The following is a 21,195-nucleotide window of genomic DNA, read 5'->3' as shown; positions in this document are numbered from 1 at the left end:
GCTCCGGGCTTGTGAGTCTGTCTGTCTGTGTGTGTGCATGTGTGTGTGCATGCATGTGTGAGTGTGCACTCTGTGTGTTGGTGCACGCGCCCGCGCGCAGGAGGCTCGAGACTGGAGCTTGGAACCTGCTCTCTCTGGGCTGTCCCCGGCCCGGGAAGCCCGGTCCGGTCAGGTCCCCGGCCCTGACACCCGGCCCACTAGCCAGAAGAGGAGGAAGAAAAAGAGGAGATGCCGGGGCCCGTAAGTAGCGCGGTCCGCGTGGGGGATGGAGGGCAGAGGGACAGGACTGGGAAGAGGGGCTCTCCTAGGCCGGCGGGGAATGGGAGGCAGGAAAAGGGGAGCCCGGAGGATCCCTGGGCCAGGAGACAGGTGGGTGTGTGCCTGGCGGGGGTCTGCGTGCCCCGAGCTCTGGTCAGGACCCGAGCTTTTTCTTCCTCCCCCACCCCCACCACCACGCTGCCTGCATCCAGCGCCCGGCAGCTCAGGGAGCACCCCACCCCACCCCAATCCCTATTCTCCCCCCCCCCCCCACCCCGACACACACACACAAGCACCGGCTCTGGGAGAGGGAGAGCGAGAGAGCCCTTGGTTCGCTTGGTAACAGTTGCCATGGCAAAGAGGCTGCGCTCACCAGGGAAACACATCTCCTGAAACCCAGGGACGCCTCCTCCCCAGTCCCCACCCCCAGCCCGGCTGCTGCAGGAGGGTGGGTGCCTCAGTCCTCCCCCCTCCCCCAACCAAAGGGAATCTCCTATCCCCGAAGGCAGGCTCTCCCTCCCCTGGGCCCCACCCTGGGCAGCCTGGGCTCCCAGCCCAGGGGGTGTCCCCACCTCTTCCCAGACCTGGGGTGCCCTCTTGGATCTGAGCTGGAAGGGACCTTAAATCACAGAATCAGCACGGGGAGAGGGCCTGGGGAGAGGAACACAGATTATCAGAGCTAAAAAGGATCTCAAAGGACCGAATATTAGAGCTAAAGGGAACCTTAGGACACAGAATATAGTATGTCAGCACTAAAAAGGACCTCAGAACACAGAATGTAAGGACTGGAAGGGATCTTAGGATACAGAGCATAGAATGTTAAGAGTTGGAAAGAGCCTTAGAATATGTCAAAACTAGGAGAGGAATCTTAGGGATTGTCTAGTCTAATCCCACCCCCACTCCCACATTTGAGAGGAAAAAAACTCAGAGGAAATAGCACTTATGATCACATAAATGAGTAAACTGCAGTCTTCTCACTATAAGCCCAGGGCTTTTGGTTATGAAGAACTAACATTCATAACAAAAGTGTGCTTCACATGCAAGCCATACTGCCTTCCCTCCTGGAATAGACTTTGCCGGTTTCAACTCCCTTCCAGGTCCATGGAAGGACAGAATTGCCTGCTCCTTGGCCCATCATGGGTCCTGAACAGGCCTCTGAGCAGGGGCAGCTTTTTCCCTTCCATCCTCCTCCTCGTCCTCCCAGGTAAAGCATGGAGATAGTCTTTCTTCCTACCCTCCATTAAGAGTTAAATGGATTCTCTCTGTGACATGCTGCTCAGAAAGGGCAGCTATTAAAGCTAGACCAGTGAGTAAGGTTTCTAAGGCTAGGACACTGAAGAGATTTCAGACATCTCAAGATAGTCCATAAAGCCAGGCCATTAAGGAAGATAGGACGGAGGAGCCAGTACAGCCTGCAAGAGGGTTTTAAGACATGAAAGTTACTGCCAATGAATATAGGGAACACCCTGTATCCCCAAAGTCTCTTCATCCTCACAGGATCCCCATCTATCCATCTATCCATTCATCCATCTATGCATCCATCTGCTGACTCCTGTGCCAGGGGTGTAGAGGCTGGGGTGGGGAGATGAGGGAGGGAGAACCTGAGAGGATTCTGCAATCACAGTACTTCAAAGCCTGTTTCTTTCTCAGCCAACCTTTCTCACCCCCTGAAAGGGCATGAGCCAATTTTCATATAGGTTGGCTGCCTTTGAACCAGCACAGAGCAGATCCACGGGACTACAAATGTGACAGTGAACTGATAGGCTGGGAAGCCTCTGCTGCAGTTAGGACTTCCCTAGGACTTGGGAGCAAACCCCAAGGGACTCATTCTTGACTTGTTTCACCCACTCAAGCCCATGCCCCAGTGAGCTTCCAGTCTTAAACAAGTAAGTCTCTTTAACAACAGACCTGATCCTCTCCAGATCTCCCAAAGAATCTTTCTCTGTCCCCTGGCTCAGGGACCCTCAGAGCAAATGAAATGGTTCAGGATTCTCTTTCTTAAACCCATCTGACTAATCTCCCATGTCTGGAATCCAGAGATTTCTCCTTGATCCAAGACCTGTCTGCTTCTCCCAGGAAACATCAAGGGGAGGGAAGCAACTGAACAGGGAAGAGAAAGAAGAGGAGGAGGGGTGGGGGAGCAGATTGCTGACGTACTGCAGTTGCAGCGTCCATGTGGGAGCCAGCCGGAGCTCAGCCACATTTTTCTCTCCCTTTGTTCCCGGGGCCATAAGTGTCCTTTTCTTGTCTGAGGACAATGAACTGCCTGTGCTGAGATGGCCTGGGTCTAGAGGAAATGGGGGCCCTCTTCCGGCCTCATGAGGGGAGGCCCAGAGATTGGACTTAGAGGCCCACATTCCAACCATGGCAGCTGCAGTGTGAGAAAGGAGATGTGAGTGAGAGGAAGTGACCTGCCTCCTTCCCTGCCCTCCCTCCCACCCCAGCAGCCGGGGAATGAATGGCTATCCGCCCTGCCTGACTCAGCCCTACTCCAGGCTGGGGGGTCACTGCTCCTTGTAATGCCCCTGCACTGGCACATGATGCCCATGCCATGGAAAAATCTGGTGAGTCAAGGATGAAGCACTGAGTGCTGAGCCTTGTTGGCAGCTGGAGCTTTCTCATGGGCATCCATTGGAAGGGACTTTAAGAATAGGAGGCTCTGTGATGCAGTGAGGGCAAGCACAAATCCTGTATTCCTGAGTTAAAAGGCTTTGGGTTTGAATTCAGCCTCATCTCCTGTATATCACCTTTGTGACAAGCAGTGGTTAGAATAGCAGAGTTAAAGTCAGGAAGACTCAGTTCAAATCCTCCCTCAGCTATTTATAAGCTTTGTGAACCTGGGCTATCACTTAGCCTCTCCCAACCTTAATGTATTCATGCCCATAAAATGGGCATAGTAATGGCACCTACCTCCCAGGGTTGTCATGAGGATTAAATCAAATAAGCAGAGTTTCCTATAGACTATAAAGCATTCTACTCTAGAAGATATTATTATTTTATCTTAGACAAATCATTTTCCCTATCTATGCCTCAATTCCTCATCAGTATGACAAGAAGATCTCTAAATTCTATTCCAGCTCTAAACCTTTATCTCAATGTCTTGGTTTCTTCATGGGTAAAATGGGCTTAAATAAAATGGCCCTTCTGGTTGGGCAGTGTAAGGTGGTATAATGGGAAGAGAACCAGACAAAAAATTCAGAGATCAGAGATCTGGATTCTAATCCTAGCTCGGAGCAACTCATGGACATCCTAGGTCACCAGAGAAGTGAAGCTCCTTCTCTGAGCTTCACTTTTTCCATCTGCAAAACAGTCATGACAAGTGCTATTTCCATTTCTTTCCTTTTGTTCTTTCTCTTCCTGCATGTCTCTTCCCCCAAGTTCCTTAGCTGACTTAAGGGTATTCTATAAATACTCTAATCCAAGCTTTTCAAAGGCTTCATTTAAACCATCTCAGACAGGTGAGAATCTTCTTTATGAGAATATGTATAAACATTCCATCAGGCTTCTTCACACATCTACCTGTGGTGAAAGGCCTTGTTCAATCTAAACCTCTCAGGGGATTATAGCCCATTTCTCAGCCCTGAAGTCAGATTTCTATTTTTCAGGCTAAATAATCCCAAATTCCCTCTCTTCCCAAAGCTCTGCAGAGACTAGGCTGTAATTATCTCTTTTTCTTCATTTCTAGTCTGCACTTTGGGGCAGAGAACAGGCAAGGAAGGTCTGTGAGTCTAACCTGGGAGGTCAGAAGTGGCCTTCACTTGAAATCCTGGGTGGAATAAGTGGGCCAAAAATCAGCAAAGGCTCAATTCAGCTTCTGTATCAGGGCACAGGAAACAATGGAAGGAGGAGAGAACCTTAGTGACCCACCATGCAAATACCAGATCTATTTATTCAGGGATTGATCAGAGGGATCTGAGGGTTGTAGGGAACAAAGCAGGAGGTAGAAAAGAATCCAAAGTCCCTTTTCAAAAATGATCTGCATGATCTTTCCCTCTAGGTTGTTATACAATAGAAAGCAGTATTTCTCTTCCAAGTCTTTATACCACTTTGTAGTTACAATGTAACTCATAATAGTCTTTATTATAATCAGCCCTCACATATGCTTAGTGCTTTATATGTACTTTGGGGGTAGAGACTTGAGATTCTAAGATCTTCTACACATTTGAAGGAGTTAATTCACCTTTATGGTTCTTAGTTTCCTCCTCTGTAAAATGGGGACAGTAGCTGTTGCTCATCTTCCTTACAGATGAGATGGTGGATGAGATAATGAATGTGGAGTGTTTTCTTAACTTAAAGCTTTATGCACAGATCAGCAATTATTACTATCATTGTTAATAGTTACAATATTTCATGTTTAACATACATTAGATTACTTACTGTCTAGAGGAGGGGTTGAGGGAAAGGAGAGAAAAAAATTTGGAACACAAGGTTTTGCAAAGGTGTATCTTTGTGCATATTTTTAAAATAAAAAGCTATTACTTTAAAAAAAAAACAGTATTTGATCCTCCCAACAGCACTGAAAGATTGTGCTTCCCCATTTTATAGGGATGGAAGTTGAAGCCAGGAGTGGGAAGGCTCATTGCCCAAGACCACACAGTTAGCTGGTCAGGAGTAGAAATAGAACTGGGCCTATCTCTATCTAGTCTAGGATTCTTCCCATATCAGACTGCCTGTCTGGGGCAAAGATATGATGATTTTCATTTTACAGATTAATAAACCAAGGCATTAAATCTTATGTCTATGGTAAACCAGGTCAGAATTCTATGGCTCAGGAGCTTCTCTCCTTAGATCAGAGACCCCACCAGCTCAATAAATAGTTTGCCAAACCATTCATGAGAGGCTGCAGAACTGGGGCTTAGAGATGGCCTAGGCAGTGTGTCAAGTCCCAAAGAACTCCCAGAGGAAGCACCAGCTGTAGTGCAGACTCACCAGATCAGAATTTAGTTCAAATCCCAGCTTGGAACACTTACTTGCTGTGTGCAAGTCATTTCCCTTTCTCTGGACATCATTTTCCTCATCTACAAAATGAGACAATAAACTTCTGGTAACGTTGTCAAGAAAATCAATTTGCCTTGACCAGAATGCCTTTCTTCTTCTGGGATTTAGGACCTGAAGAAACCTTAGGCCTTAGTCCAATTTTCCTGGTTTTATACAAGAGAGAACTGAAGTCCAGAGAGGAAAATAATATGTCCAAAGTCACCCAGATAGTAAATGGCAGAGCTGGAGTATAACTGGGATCCCCTTCTTCTCTATTTGTCTGTTAATTATTTTTCTTTCAAGAGACACTTCCTCCATAGGTGGCCAAGTTCTCAAGGATCACTCTCCTGCTTTTGTGCTTCCTCTTTGCATCTGTCCTATGTCCTCCACAAAGCTGTGACCCAGTGCTTCAGGTATGCCCTCTTGCAAATAGCTTCCCACAGGACTCTACACAGGAGGTGTTCAGGAAACCTTGATGGTTCATAGAAGTAGAAGTATGTTGAAAATGACAAAGCAACATAAAATGGGGATCATGGACCTGTTCTAAGAAGAGAGGTATACATGACAGACATTCCCTGCTTCCTAGGGATTTACAATCTAGGTGAAAGCCTGCCGAACAGAAGCAGCTCTGGACTTAAGAGCCACAAGGGGTTCTGTTCCTGCTGGACTATTACCAGCTATGTGTTCTTGGGAAATTCTCTCCCTTTATCTGGCCTTAGTTTCCTCATCTGCAAAATGGGCCCTCCTAGATTTACCTCATAAGGCTATAGTGAGGATTAAATGAGATACAGATGTAATGCAAGATGCTTTATAGACCAGAGTTTGCAATACAGAATGATAACAACATTAGATATTCTGAGATCAAGAATCTCAGAATTAGAAGTGTCCTCAGAAAGCATATAGACCAGCTCTTCCAGTACCAAGAATTCCTTCTATGATAGTCTCAACAAGTGGCCATTAAGCCTCGACTTGAATACCTCCAGGGAAGGTGGACTCACCATCTCCCGAAGCAGCCCTTTCCTTTTTTGGTTAACCCTGATTGTCAGAAAATTCTTTCTTCTATCCAGCCAAAATCTTAGTCCCTGACACTTTACCCATAGTTCCCAATTCTTCCCTCTGGGGCTTCTTCTCCATGACACCCTGACAGATAAGCAGCCATCATATCCACATTGTCTTTTCTGTTCCAGGCTAACTTCTAGTTCTTTCTGGTGACTCACTACTGACATGCTCTCAAGATCCCTTCTCATCTTGGTCACCAAACTTTGCAAACACTCCAGTGTGACTCCCTAAAGCGAGTCCCTCAGAACTGAATGAGGTACTTTAGATGTGAAGGGAATGGAATAAGCATTTATATAACATCTTCCATATACCATATGTCATGCCCTGTGCTACGTGCCTTACAAATATTATCTAATTTGATCCTGACCCTGTGAGATAAGTGCTATTATTATTTCCATTTTACAGCTGAGAAAACTGAGGCAAACAGGCTGAATGACTTGACCAGGATCACAGAGTCACTTTTGAACTCAGCTCTTCCTTGCTCCAGGTCCAGCTTCTGTGCAACATGGTGCCACCTAGCTGCCTCAGATGTGATCTGACTATGGTAGAATGCAGTAGGAAATCACCTCCTGGCATATTATGTCACTCTTTTTTCCTTTGCTGAGGCAATTGGGGTTAAGTGACTTGCCCAGGATCACACAGCCAGGAAATGTTAGCGTCTGAGATCGGATTTGAACTCGGGTCCTCCTAACTTCAGGGTCGGTGTTCTATCTACTGCACCACCGAGCTGCCCCTGCATCCTAAACCTTTTTTGTCAATTTTTTCTTTTAAAACTTGAGTAAAAGATTTTCTATTTATCCCTCTTGTATTTCATCTCATTAAAATGTTTTTACCCTGATTCTGCATCCAATATGTTAGTTTTCCCTCTTAGCTTTGCTGCATCTTCAAATTTAGTAGGCATACCACCTCCATGCTCATATACACCATTGACAAAAATGTTTAATAGAAAAGACCAAATATGTTTTGTAGACCAGAGCTTTAGAGCTGGAAAGAAGGCCATTTTATTTTATAGGCGAAGGAATTCAGGTCCAAAGATTTGAATGTACCTGATTCAGATCACAAAGGCAATAAGGAGCAGTAGCAGGATTTAACTTCTCATTTTCACTCTGGAGACCCTATAGTTTGGTTTGGTTTTTTCCCACTATACAAGCTGCTTCCCCTAGGGTACAGAAGCCTTTGATGATTCCTAACAATTGCTAAGGGCAAGAAGATGATGCAGTGGGTAGAGCACCAGACCTAAGAGTAAGGAAGACTTTTATTTCTGAGTTCAAATCTGGCCTCAGACACTTACTGGCTATGTGACCCTGCATGCCTTAGTTTCCTCATCTGTAAAAATGAAAAGGTTGAACTACACAGCTTTTGAGGTCCCTGTCAGCTCCAAATCTAAAATCTGCCTCTAGAACATCTTACTAATGATCCCCTCCAAAGCATTATACTAAGAGACCTCCCTCCAGGTTGACATCAATTAATTGCTGCTTTTTACACTGTCATCACCAAGTATAACTGACTCTTATTTAACCTACTTCTCTCCACTTTGCCCAAAAGTATATTTTAAAGGTTTTGTCAAATGACTTGTTACAAAACCCCGATTCTCTGCATCTTTGTCATTCCCTTGATCTATACCATGATGCTCTTTCAGGACATCAATGGATGTATCATTTCATTGATATCAACTCTCCCTCAACTGGGGCAGAGCATAATCTATCCATTCCTATTCTTCCTGGGTGATTGTTGTCCATTTTCTCCTGCAAATCCTCCACAGGGGTTCACCCAGCATCCTCAGGACCTTCTTTTGCAACTCCTCACATCTCATGAACATTAATGGAGCATCCACATCCACTCCCACTATGTACTTTCCCCATCTTCTATCTACAGGATGCCATCCTTCACATCATCTCAGCTGTGTAATTCTTCATTAGTAACTTGTAACCTGTGCACTATGTGCCTCTCCATTGCCATGGGCAACCTTTACCTTTAATTCTTCAGAAACTGTGGTATCCCGCCACTTGTAGCTATTCAGAATCACCAGAAGAACCTTGTTAAAATCTAACAAACAAACAAACTGGCTTTTGTTTAGTCCAGAGGAAGTTGGAGTCATTAAAATAACTGGACAGTTTCCAAAGCTAATCCAACTTGCTCCTCTCCTATTCAATTCTGGGCCAAGTTAATTGCATGAGGTCCATCCAAGATATATATACTGATAAATCAACTCTATCATTTACTAGGCAATGGGTATTTTCCATCCACTTGGTTTTCCCCATGTGGATAGTTAGCTAAAGGGTTACATGAATGATTATCTAATTTAGGAAGCTTTGCAGTGTTTCATGGCCTAATTCAATCAGTATGTCATCCAAGAATCAGTTTAATAGCCATGTAAGTAACAAAAACAAAGTTAGTCTGGAAGAGTCTGCTTTTGTTGAACCATTCTGGCTCTGGTGATGACCAGTCAATCAATCAACAAGCATTTATTCAGCATTATTATTGCTAAGTGCAGGAACACAAAGAAAGGCAAAAACATGGTTTCTACTCTGACAGAGTTCACTTTATAATGGAGAGAAAACATGCGGATAATTATGTACATATAAGATATATATATAGTATAAATACAAGGCAATTTTAGAGGGAAGGGACTAAAAGTGGGAGGCACGAGGAAAGACCTCCAAAAAGTGTAATTTGAGCTGAGTCCTAAAGAAAGCTAGGAATACTTCCTTTTCCAAGTACGTACAAGGGCATGATTTTTAGTTATGTGTTCTAGAATTTTGCTAACAAAGTCAAGCTTCCTGACCTTCGTCAGCCAGCCAGCCTGAAAAAAGCTAAGAATACTTTCCTTTCTAAGAACATATGTGATATGATTTTAATAATGTGCTCTAGAACTTTGATAACAACCAAAGACAAGCTTCCCGGCCTTTGTCAACCAGCTAGTCAACAGGCATTTAAAGACAGACTTGCTTGGATTCTCTATGTGGCAGAGAATATCCTTTGAGTTGAAGTGTCCATGATTTTTCATATCTCACAAATTATGATTCAGCAATCACATAAGCAGGTTCTTTCAGTACTTCAGGTCTAACAACTTTATTAGCCAGGGTCTGGTAACCTGACCTCATAGACTGTGGCTAAGGATTTCCTTACAGTCTCTTCACTTAACTCTAGTTCCAATTCCAGGATTTGCATTCAAAACATACTAAATGAGATAAATCAAAGATGTGAGAAATAGCAAATGAATAATCCCCAAAGTAAAAGGTTAAGGAGTTCAGAGAAAGAAGGAAGTATATTATCATCAATTCCTTGGTTCTTCAGCCTAGACCCTCAGTCCTTCTGCAAGAGATGTTTAAAATGCGAGTATTTGGACCATAGAGCTAGAGATCCTTCTTCACCTACATTTTCCATGGTCATGGGACTGGGTTCTTTTAGGGTGAAGAATACAATGGCTATAATTTTATGGGTAAATAATTATGGTTCCTATTTCTATAGGCTTTTTTAATCAACAAATTCTCTCTTAGTTCCTGTGATGCTATGAGATATAGATGCAAATGAGAAGTACTCCTCCTTGATCTGATTTTTCTATAATCAAATACTTTAAAATTTTTAAAATTTTAATAGTATTTGTACAATTACAAGTAAAAATGGTTTTCAACATTCATTTTTGTAAGATTTTGAGTTCCAATTTTTTTTCTTCTTCCCTTCCTTTCCTCCCCCCTCCCCAAAACAGCAAGCAAACTGATAAAGGTTATATATATATACAACCAATTTTAATAGTATAATAAAATACTGTTCCAGTATTGTTGGGGTCATGGTTGCCACACAGTAATGTTCCAACTCACCCAAAACTAAGCTGACTAACAGGATAAGTCAAGCAGTGGAGGAAAATTCAGTTCTTGCTTATAGACAAGCCACATGATATTTGACAAAAGCTCATTTGATCAAGTCTTAGAACTCCATTAAGATTTCTGGGACACCCTGTATACAAACCATAAATAGGTATTGTTGTTATTCAGTCGTGTCTGATTCTTCATGACCCTGTGAATCACAGCACACCAATATTGTCCATGTTGTTTTCTTGGCAAAGATATTGGTGTGGCTTGCCATTTTCTTCTCTAGTATGGAAATATGCATACAAATATATGGATCTAAGAGTGCTTTCATTTCTAAATACTCACAAAACATGTCATTAATGCCATATTCTAAAATTTTTCTAGGAAGCAAGTCTTTAGTTTGAAGAGTTTATCTTCAAAGGTATATCTTTTTTTATCTTTAGGTCTATATCTATATGGTAATTAGGTGACTCAGTGCTTCAACATACTTAGTTCAAATCCTCTTTCAGACATTTAGTAGTTCTGTGTGAGACAAGTCACTTTAACCTCTCTTAGTCTCAGTTGCCTCATTTGTAAAATGAAAGGATTGATCTCAGTGGCCTTAAAGCTAATGTCCCTTCCAGCACAAAATCTGTAATCCTATGGACAGTCCTGTGAACGAAGGTAGTGCAAGTATTAGTATTCCCATTTTGTATATGAGGGAACTGAGGTTAGATGATTCATTCAGGGTCCCATAATGAAGTTTCAGAGCCAGAAATTAAAACCAGGTCCTCTGACACTAGTCCAGCACTTTTAATACACCACCACCCTGCCTCTAGATACCTATGATTTTGTCTGTTACCATCCCTGACATGGTGCTACCTACCCAGGCCACTCAGTTCTCTCAGCTGAAATACTCAGGGTCTCTGCCCAGTATTCTTAATAAGAATGGTAGTTGATATTCCTATAGCAAATGCTTTACATTTATTTGGTTTGGTCCAGACAGCAACCGTATAGAATAAGTCTAAGAGACAGATTCATAGATAGATAGATAGATGGGTGGATGGAAGGAAGGATTAAATTATTGGACAGGTGATAGAGATACAGACAGAAAAAATGAGTGGGATAGATGGATTAAGTGATAGATCAGATAGAGATGGATTAAATAGATAATCAGGCAGAGAAATTAGGTAGATATACAAACAGACAAATGGGTGGTGTGGATAGATTAGATTCTTAGGTGATAAATTAGTAGATATGGGTGGATTAAATAGGTAAGTAGATAGGCAGATGTGTAGGTGGGTAGATGAATAGATAAGATTATTAAATAGGTGATACATTAGATATAGGTGGATTAAACAGATAAGCAGGCAGAAAAGATAAACAGACAAATGGGTGACATAAATAAATTAGATTATTAAGTGATAGATTAATAGAGGTGGATGGATTAGATAGGTAGATTGATAGTTTGATAGATGATAGGTAAGCAGGGAGAGAAATAGATAAACAGACAGACATGTGGGTGAATGGACAGATTACATTATTAAACAAGTGATAGATTACAGACGGATTATTTAGATAGATAAGCAGGAAGAAAGATTTGATAGATAGACAGATAGAAAGACAGACAAGTGAGTGGATAGATAGATTAGTTTATTAAATAGGTGATAGATTAGATATAGATGGATTAGATAGATAAGCAAGCAGAAAGATTAGATAGACAGGCAAGCAAGCAGACAACATAAATGGATAGATGGATAGATTAGATTATTAAATAGGTGGTGGTAGATTAGATAGAGATGGCTGGATTAGATAGGGAGGCAGATTAGATAGATAGTTTGGATACATTAAATGATTATATCAATAAATAAATAGCTATAGACAGAGAACATTTGAACATTAAAAATATATAGGAATTTAAAATCTAAGAAGAAAAGACAGGACATTACAGACAGAAAGGACAGTGTGAACAATGAAATAAAATTATGGGAGCACAATATGTTGAAAGAGGGTAGGGAAGGGACATAAAGTAGATTAGTTTGGGCGAGCATAAATTGGAAGAGGAAGAGTACTATGATGCTTACTGTAGATTGTAGAAAGCCTTGAATGCCAGGCAAAGAACTTTGACCGGTACTCATCAGACAATAGGAAATTACTGAAAATGTTTTCCTAGAAAAGTGAGATAACCAGATTTATCACAAGAAAGATGGACAATTAGACAGATAGTTTAGATAGACAGATAGATGGATAGATAGAAGATAGATGGATAAACAGATGAGACAGGTAGATGAATAGAGGTAGATAGATAAACGGGTGGATGGATGGATAGACAAACAGATAGACAGATGGGTGGGTAGATAGAAAGATAGATAAATAGATAAATAAATGATAGAACATGTACTTTGGCAGCAGTGTGGAGTGGATTCAAGTGGGGAGACTAGGAGAACACCTATTCAGAAGTCTATTGAATAGACAGATGGTAAATGGTAAAATGGGCTTGTACCAGGATGGTGACAATGGAGATAAAGAAGAAAAGATGGATTTGAATTCCTTGATCTATAATAGAGAAAAAGAAGAAAGAAGGATCAAAAACAACCCTAAGATTGATATCTAGATTACTAATGGGGCTAGACAAATGGTGAAACTAAGAAAATGATGCAGGTTTAGGCAAAAAGACAATTAACTTGGGACACCTTTGAGTTTGAGGTAATGGTGGGACATCCAGGTGGAACTGTCCAGCAGACTGTTGGACATTTGAGTCTCCAGCACAGAAGAAAGGGCAGAGCCAGAAAGAGAGGTTCAGCAGTCATTTTCAAAGAGGTGACTGTAAGATTACCAAGAGCAGAGGAAAAAGATAAAAGAGTTAAGGATCAACTCTTGGATGTATGCAGGGGTCAAAAGGAGAATATTCAGTGCCCTTCACTGACCTTGGAGCTCCAAGTTCAATCTTCCTTTTCTCTGAAAGTTTGAGTGACAATTTAATGTTTCATTTCCCCTGTCACTCCCAAAAAATTTGCTCTGCCCAGTAACCTGAGTAGCCAAAGTGATGTCTTCCCCATAGTCTTCTATACCTCCCCCTCCTTCTTTTGAGCAGATGGGCCTAGGAAATGAACCCTAGATTTATAGTCTGAAGAGGTGAATTTGAATTCCATTTCTGCCACTATATATATATATATTTTAATTTTTATTTAATAATTACTTTATATTGACACTTGTTTCTGTTCTGATTTTTTTTCCCTCCCTCCCTCCCTCCACCCCCTCCCCTAGATGGCAAGCAGTCCTTTATATGTTGGATATGTGGCAGTATATCCTAGATACAATATATGTTTGCAGAACCGAACAGTTCTCTTGTTGCATAGGGAGAATTGGATTCAGAAGGTATAAATAACCTGGGAAGAAAAACAAAAATTTCTGCCACTATATTACTCAAGTGACTTTGGACAGTCACTCCATCTGTGGACCTCAATTTCCTTATCTGTAAAATGAAAGAGTTGATCTAGATGACCTCTAAAAGACCTCTTCCAGGTCTAAATTCTATGATGATATTATCAGGCTCAGTTTATCCATGAGGTCATAGTTCCCATTTCTGTCCTGTGGGCCAGTCTTGCTGCCATGCACTTCGACAAGGGCCTGGGTCTCTTTAAATGAATGTGCTAGGCTGTCTTGAAGCATTCCTGAAGCACTTCCCCAGGGTTTCAGAAAAAGGAGAACAACAGCTTTAATTAACTCCAAGTGACTGGCAGCAGCAGCAGCAGCAGCAGCAGCATTGTCGGGCAGGCAGCAATGTCGTGGTTTTCTCTGGGCTCCGTCGCCATGGCAGCTGTGTGGAGGGGCTGGCATGGGGGCGGGCAGGCGGGCACTATTGTTCCTACCATTGTCTCTACTCAGAACACAGTGCCCAAGAAATGGAGGAACTGTCCCAGGTCTGGAATGGTACATGACAAAAAGGGACTAAACTGGGTAGAGTTGAGGGCCAGACCATGCTTCCTGAGGCTTGTGCCTCTTCTCTATTTTAGGTTTGTCTCTAGGCCAGGGCTCATCCTTTTCGCAGTTGGAAGGAGCAGAAGGCCTACCGGTCAGCACCTTCCCAGCCTTGCTAGCTCTTCAGTTCATCAATATGTCTTTAAGACAACTCTCAGGTTTATACTGTTCTTAATTGGGAGAGAAGTCCCCAGAACCCAGGAACTGATGTGATGCCCCAAGGGAAGATTTACGTGGATAGATCCACTAATTTGGGTGGGGAAGAAAATTACACCTCTTTCCTCATGAGTCTCTACAAGAAATTTAGCATTTCTTCAATTATTTAAAAATATTGCTGTAAAGAGTCCACAGGCTTCACCAGACTGACCCCAACAAATCCATGGCACCTTTTGTAGGAAGGTGAAAGGAAATGAAAAAAAGAGCAGAATAGGGGTGAGGGAAAAGAAAAAAATGAGAAGAGAAGCACAGAAAAAGGAAGTCAACACCCGTGATCCCATACTGTTATTGTCAGTTTAATAACCTGCCCCCAACCATACCATTCCCTGACAGAATACAAAATAACAAACACTTTATAAAACACTTACTAGAGTATTGAAGTGGTGAAATGGGACTGAAGCCAAGAAAACCTGGGTTGAAACCCACTATGCACTAGCTGTGTGACCTTAGGCAAGTCACTTAACCCTGTTTGCCTCCTCTGTAAAACGAACTGGTAAAGAAAATGGCAAATCCTTCCAGTATCTTTGCCAAGAAAATTCCAAATGAAGTCACAAAGAACTGGACATCACCGAACATCAAATATTCAGAAATTTGTTTTAGGAGATAAATTTAGCCAAAACAGTTCCTGTCCTCATGAAGCTTCTGTAAAGTTTAGGAAAATAAGACTGATATCTATAATATATATGAAAAGTACATCAGTGTGATATGGTGACAAGATTTGGAATCAGGAGATTGAGTCTATTCCGGTTCTGCTGCTTATTCCTTACAACTTCAGCCAATTGCTGTCCCAACCTCCACCCCAGGACCAAAGTTTCTTCATTTGTCAAATAAGGAGGTTATGATCCAAGTTACTACTCAGCTTTAAATCCTATGAAAGACGTTTTAATCTGGATTTATGATTTTCCAATGTGGAAAGCAATCTATAATTTGTAGGCTTAGGGAGTTGTCTGGGTGCACTGTAAGGTGACTTGTTTAGTGTCACATAGCTAATGTGTGCCCCGTGTGGATAGGTCTTCTCAGACTCCAAAGCTGACCTTATCCATTAGACAACTATAGTTGTCTAGCATGAGAGAAACATTAAAGAATTAGGGAAACAAAAAGCTAATGTGAGATGGGATAGAACCCGAGGAGAACCGTCCATGGGAAAAACAAAAGCCTGCCTGGGCTGTAAACATACCTGTGGCCAGGGAGGATCCACTCCCATAGTGAAATGGCAAGTGGTTGGGCTTGAGGTACCAGACCTTGGAGACTTAGAGACCAGATGGTCATTAGAGAAAAGAGTCCAGGCAGCCACTAAAGGCTGACTGGCCCCAAGACCCTGTGACAGAAGAGGAAGCGGAGGCTCCAGTTTCCCATGCCCATGTCTATTTTTTCCTCTCTCTAGGAGAAGAAGCCAGCCTTAATCCTTGCCTTCTCCCTCAGGCAGAAAAAGGGACTGGAGAGGCTTGGCGAGGAAAATGCAGTGTGATGGAGAGAGGGAGGGGGTGAGGACAAGGAAGTGGGGGAGGGAAGGAGTGTGACAAGCAGGGAGGGGGGCGGGAATGCGACAGCGGGAAGGAGAGAAAAGCACCCTGAGCAGGGAGTGTTCCGGGCAGCTAGCGAAGAGAGAGGCCAACCCTGAACTCTTTCCCCACCCCATCCAGTGAGCATCGAAGAAACAAAGGGACCCTCAATCTCGTCAGACTCTCCGGCCAGCCTCTGGACCACCGCCGCCTCTCGGGGTGGGCGAACGTTGCGGGGCCTGGCACGAGACCGCCCCCGCCCAGCTATTCCTGAGCTTTTACGGAGCCCGCCTCGCCCCCGCCCCACCTGCGGAAACGACCTGGGGAAGGCTGGGGGTGCTTCCCCCAGGTGTGTCGGGGCGGGGCTGGGCTGGGCTGGATCTATAGGATAGATGTGGGGCGGGCGTGTCCCACCAGTGTGGGAAACCCAGGCTACGGCTGCGAGGCTAAGCAAATGGGGACGTTGGTAAAGACCAGGAGGTTGGTATCTCCGGCAGTCTCCGGGAGGACAGGGCTCCAAAGCGAGTGTGCCGCTGCCTTGGGGAATGGAAAGGTGGCCCGGGCAGGATCTGGGAGGTGCGTGGGAGAGTGGCCCCCTCCATAAAGCGCTATTGTGCACGTGTAGACGTCGGCACTTGCATGTATAATGTGTTCCGTTATGTTTCTGGCTCATGGTGGGGAGGGGAGAAAAGGGAGTAGAGGTAGTTAGGTGTTTTCAGGCTATTCCTAGTGAGCGGGGAGGGCCAGAGGCACGGGCTCCATGCCCAGGAGTTTTAGAGAAATCGGAACATTTACAGTCACCGCGGCACCACGGTGTAATGGTGAAAGAACTCAGCCAAGAGACTGGGTTTTAGTGTGGACTTCGCTGCTTCCAAGCTCCATAACCGTGAGCAAGTAAGTCCCTAAATTTCTCCGGACTTCATTTTCCCTATATCTTTCTTTGCACTATTTTGCAGGATTATGGTGAGGAAAGGGAAAGAATGAAAGAACCAAGTATTTATTAGTCAGTCAATAATCAATTATTAAGCGATTACTATATACTTAGCAAGAGTAATTATATTCTACGGCTCGCTTTGGGGATCTGAAGGGAGAGCGGCTCCGTCCTCGTACTTCCCTCCCTCCAGGTCCCCAGTAGATTACTTTTTTGACTGCTCGGCCTCTATTGTTGTCTCATGCATGTATCTGAAAAGACCCGTCAGCTCTGTGCATCGAGTCTCTCAGAATGCCAGAAGGCTCCTGGAACCCATCTAAAGCTTTTATCTCGTGCGGTTGCGCTCAAAGGGAGCACTTCGAAGGGAAAAGGGGTGAACTTCTTGAGAACAAGTTTCTCGCAAGGGCCGAGCCGAGGCTCCTGCCTAAGTGAGTGGGGGTGGGAATTGGGACATGAAAGGGGGAGTGACGGTCGCCGCGGAGCTTTCAGTCTTTTTCTGCCCAGGCGAGGACAGCTCTCTAGAGAAAGGATTTAAAATGTACGGTTACGGGAAGTTTGGTGTTCCCTTTCTAAGCTTGCCTGAGGCTTTAATTTCTCTAGCCTACCCCAGGCTTCACCCTGTTGCAGTCTAGGGATCTCAGGAAATGAAATGAGCTTACGCCCGAGTTCTTAGCACCTTCCTCCCGCTGCTACTTGGAGAGTGACCCGGGGAAACACGAACTTGGGCCGACCCGGGGGAAGCCTTAGTGACGTCAGTGTCTCCAGTGACCTCATCAGTCAGTCACTCTGGGCCCCGGAGAGGACGCTCGTTCCGGGGGAGGAGATCAGGCAGGATCTGAGGATAGAGATGAGCTTGTCCCAGACTGGATGGAGAAAGAGAGATGGAGGGTTGGGAGAGGGAAATTAGTAAAGGATATAAACTCTAATCTGGAAGCCAGGAACTAGCTTACACAAAAGAACTCTGTTCACATCTGTCTTTCAACTCTACCCCTCTTCTCCTATATCTGTCCTCTTCCATTCACTTGCCTTCACCCCCTCACTAGCCCTATCGATCTCCATCCTTCCTGATCCCCAATACTGACCCTCTCTTAATCTTTCCTTCTCTTCTCTCCACATCTTCCGTTTTCCTTCAGACTTTCCCTCCCTAACAAATTAAATTCAATGAAATTGTATTAAACACCTACCTTAAGCAAGGCTTTGTTTTCAGGTTGGGGAAAGAAAGCTGAAAAGCAACAGAGGCCCTGCTCTCCTGGAATTTATAATTAAATGGGGAAGAAGTGGGATGGGGTGTCTACCATGTACACAAAGATGATACAAGGTATAATGTGATAAGGTACAAGAGAGATCTAGGCAAAGTGCTGTGGGAAAATCTGAGGGGAAGGGGAAGCATGAGGCAGGGATTAGAAAAAAAGAGTAAGCATTTGGGGAAGGGGAGCTGGACCTTGAAGTAACAGAATTTCAACAGGAAAGATGTAGCCTACTAAAAATGTTCAGAAACCAGAAAAGTCAGGATGAGATTGGGGAACAGTAAGAGTCTGGTTTGCCTGGAATACATAATATAATAGAATAAAGTAAGACTGGAAAGATAGGTTGGATCTGGAGTGTGGAAAGCCTTTAACATCTGAGCTTGTTTTATCCTTTAGCGTAGGCAATGGAGTCACAAAAGGTCTTCAGATCTGGAGTGACACGAAGACTCATGAATGAAGGAAGGTTTCAATTGTCAGACCAATTCATTCAGAAGATTATTTTGCCTGCCTTCTGAACCAACTGGAAATACCTCAGGATCAAAAATCATCTTTTTTCCCCCTTATATGCTTGGTCTGACAAAAGCTAAAGAAAACAACAGATCCTTTGAAAGCAAATATTCTTTAGGGGTTGGAGGGCAGCAGGTCTTCCTGCCTATCTGGCCTGCATTGCCCCTTTTAGAGGCTTTTCTTCCCACCCACTTTATCAGCTCCTCCTCCACTTCCCCCTCTTCCCCTCCCTATTTCTGGCAGAATAGGACAGTTCTGCTCCTTCTTCCACTTCCTGCAGACCACCCAGTTAGTCCAGGGATAGTAGTTTTAACCTGGATTTAGTGTTTCTGGGTTTCAAAGAGATTCTTTTACATTTTACCCTAAACTAAGTTCCCTGGATAGCTGTACTTCCCCCATGCTTATCTGTCTTCAATCCAGCATTGGTGCCTCCCCTCACTTCAGTCTACAAACTGTACCTCCTTCCCCAATCCCCAAATTATTAGGGGCATCCATCCTACTAGTCCTCTTAAGACATTCATAAATCACATGCTGATTCTCCATGGGACTGGAGGACCTGGGAGCAGGGTAGTGAAGGGTGTGACCAGACCAGAGTGTCTGCCTGGGAGGTAGGGCAAGTAGGAACAGCTGCCCTCTGAGCTTAGAGAGTGCGGGGAAAGAGAGGAAAGGAAGAGGGAAAGGAGAGAGAAAAGATTAAAAAGGGAAGGCAGAGAGAAAAAAGGGGGGAAGAGGGAGGACAAACAAGGAATGTAGGGAGGTGTAGTCAGAGAAGAAAGGAGGAAAAGAAGAATAGAAGACGAAGAGAGAGAAAGAATGTGAAGGGAGAGGAAGGAGCAGGCACATTAAGGCCAGGCAGGCTCAGTCTGAAGCTGACCATCCTTCCTACCCTCTGCTCTCCCCCTCACAGATCCAGCCCGCCTGTGGCTGAGTAGGTGCCCACGCCGCGGGGCCTGCGGGAGCGATGGGAATGAGTCGGGGCAGGCTCTGGGCGAACAGCCGCTGCCTCCCGCGCCCGCCCGCCCCCGCCGGACGTGGGCAGCCCCCGGCCTCGGTAAGCGCTACACGGACAGTGAGGCCCGCGGCTGAGCTCGTAGCGGCCGGCCCCTAAGGGGATCCCCTGCTCCGGCCTCCGGCCCCCGCCTCAGGCCAGCGATGTTCGCAGGGGAGTGAGCGGGTTGCTGAGTGACTCCATGGCTCGGGCCCGGGGCGCCCACTGAGCCCGGGCCGCCCCTACCCCCAGCCCAGCCCTCCGCCCGCCGCCGCCAAGATGGTGATGTCCCAGGGCACCTACACCTTCCTCACCTGCTTCGCTGGCTTCTGGCTCATCTGGGGCCTCGTGGTCCTGCTCTGCTGCTTCTGTAGCTTCCTCCGCCGCCGCCTCAAGCGGCGCCACGAGGAGCGGCTGCGGGAGCAGAACCTGCGTGCACTGGAGCTGGAGCCCCTGGAGCCCCTGGAACCCCTGGAGCTAGAGGGCAGCCTGGCCGGGAGCCCCCCCGGACTGGGGCTGGGGCTGGCCCAAGGACTGGCCCCTCAGGCCCGAGTCCGCCTGGAGGCCCCCGGCCATACCCACGCCCTGCATCACTCGGCCCCACAACAGCACCAGCCCCATCCAGCCCACCATCACCCGCATCCTCCCCACTCGCATCCGCACTCTCATCCGCACCCGCCTCACGTCCTGGTGCCGCCCCGGCCCTGGAGCTACCCGCGCCAAGGTGGGCGCCCTGAGAGGGTGGCGGCCAGCAAAAGGGAACGGGACTGCACAAAACTGGGAGGGTGCTGGGTTGGAGGATGACTGAGGTGGGGGGAGGGGGGTGATGTGGGGAGGGAGGAGGTCAGTCTTCAAAGAGGGAACCTCGGTCAGACTCGGGAGCTGGGGGCCGGGTGAGGGGAGTGCTTGGGAGGCAGTGAGGGAGGTCGGGGGTGGCCTGAAAGGATGAGGAGCGGAGGGTGAGGAGGGGAACCGGAGACGGAAAAGTGTCCCCACTCTGACCCTGACCCGTGACCATGGGAATTCTCGTAGCCGAATCGGACCTCTCCAAGCCCCCGTGCTACGAAGAGGCGGTGCTGATGGCCGAACCGCCACCGCCCTACAGCGAGGTGCTCACCGACACGCGCGGCCTCTACCGCAAGATCGTGACACCCTTCCTGAGTCGCGACAGCTCCGAAAAGCAAGAGCAGCCGCCCAACTACAAGCCGCTCTTCCTGGACCGGGGCTACTCGTCGGCGCTGCACTTGCCCAGCGCCCCGCGGCCCGGACCGCCCTGCCCCGCCCTCTACCTGCAGACCGAACGCTCCCGCCGCGTCTTCCCCAGCTGGACCGACTCGGAGCTGAGCAACCGCGACCCTCTGGAGCACGGAGCCTGGCGCCTGCCCGTCTCCATCCCCTTGTTCGGGAGGACTACAGCCGTATAGAGGGGGTGGCCCGAGCCCCTGCCCCCTGGCCCCACCCCGGGGGCTAAGCGCCCGGACCGGAGCCATCGCTGCCCAGCTCCCTGCCCTGCCCCACGTCTTCCTCCCTTTTTCCCTCCCCGAGGGCAGGCCGTTCAGACTCCTTTCTTAGGCCTTGGGGGGGTTTTTAAAACGCTTCCCTGGGACTCGGGGCTATTTCTTACCCTGTTTGTTACATTTTGAGGATAATAAAGGTGTGTGATCGGCTTTGGTACAACGGGAGGGAGAGCTTGCTGCTTGCACCCAGGGGTGTGGACAAAGAAAAATGGTGCCCGCCC

The 21,195-nt window shown here is 46.0% G+C and overlaps 1 protein-coding gene across 1 annotated transcript; it reads left to right on the top strand.

Annotated features, from left to right (window-relative positions):
- On the top strand, window positions 1–21,134 carry PRR7 (proline rich 7, synaptic). The gene is made up of 3 exons (XM_051979049.1): window positions 1–240; window positions 19,377–20,181; window positions 20,490–21,134. Exons 2-3 carry the CDS (start codon window positions 19,737–19,739, stop codon window positions 20,879–20,881), a joined length of 837 nt encoding a protein of 278 aa, XP_051835009.1. The 5' UTR covers window positions 1–240; window positions 19,377–19,736; the 3' UTR covers window positions 20,882–21,134.
- Window positions 21,135–21,195: the final 61 nt, after the last annotated feature.

Source organism: Antechinus flavipes, chromosome 2 (assembly GCF_016432865.1).
Source record: "Antechinus flavipes isolate AdamAnt ecotype Samford, QLD, Australia chromosome 2, AdamAnt_v2, whole genome shotgun sequence".
NCBI lineage: Eukaryota > Metazoa > Chordata > Mammalia > Dasyuromorphia > Dasyuridae > Antechinus > Antechinus flavipes.
Note: the sequence above shows the minus strand (reverse complement) of the source record. Positions and strands in the feature narration are given on the sequence as shown.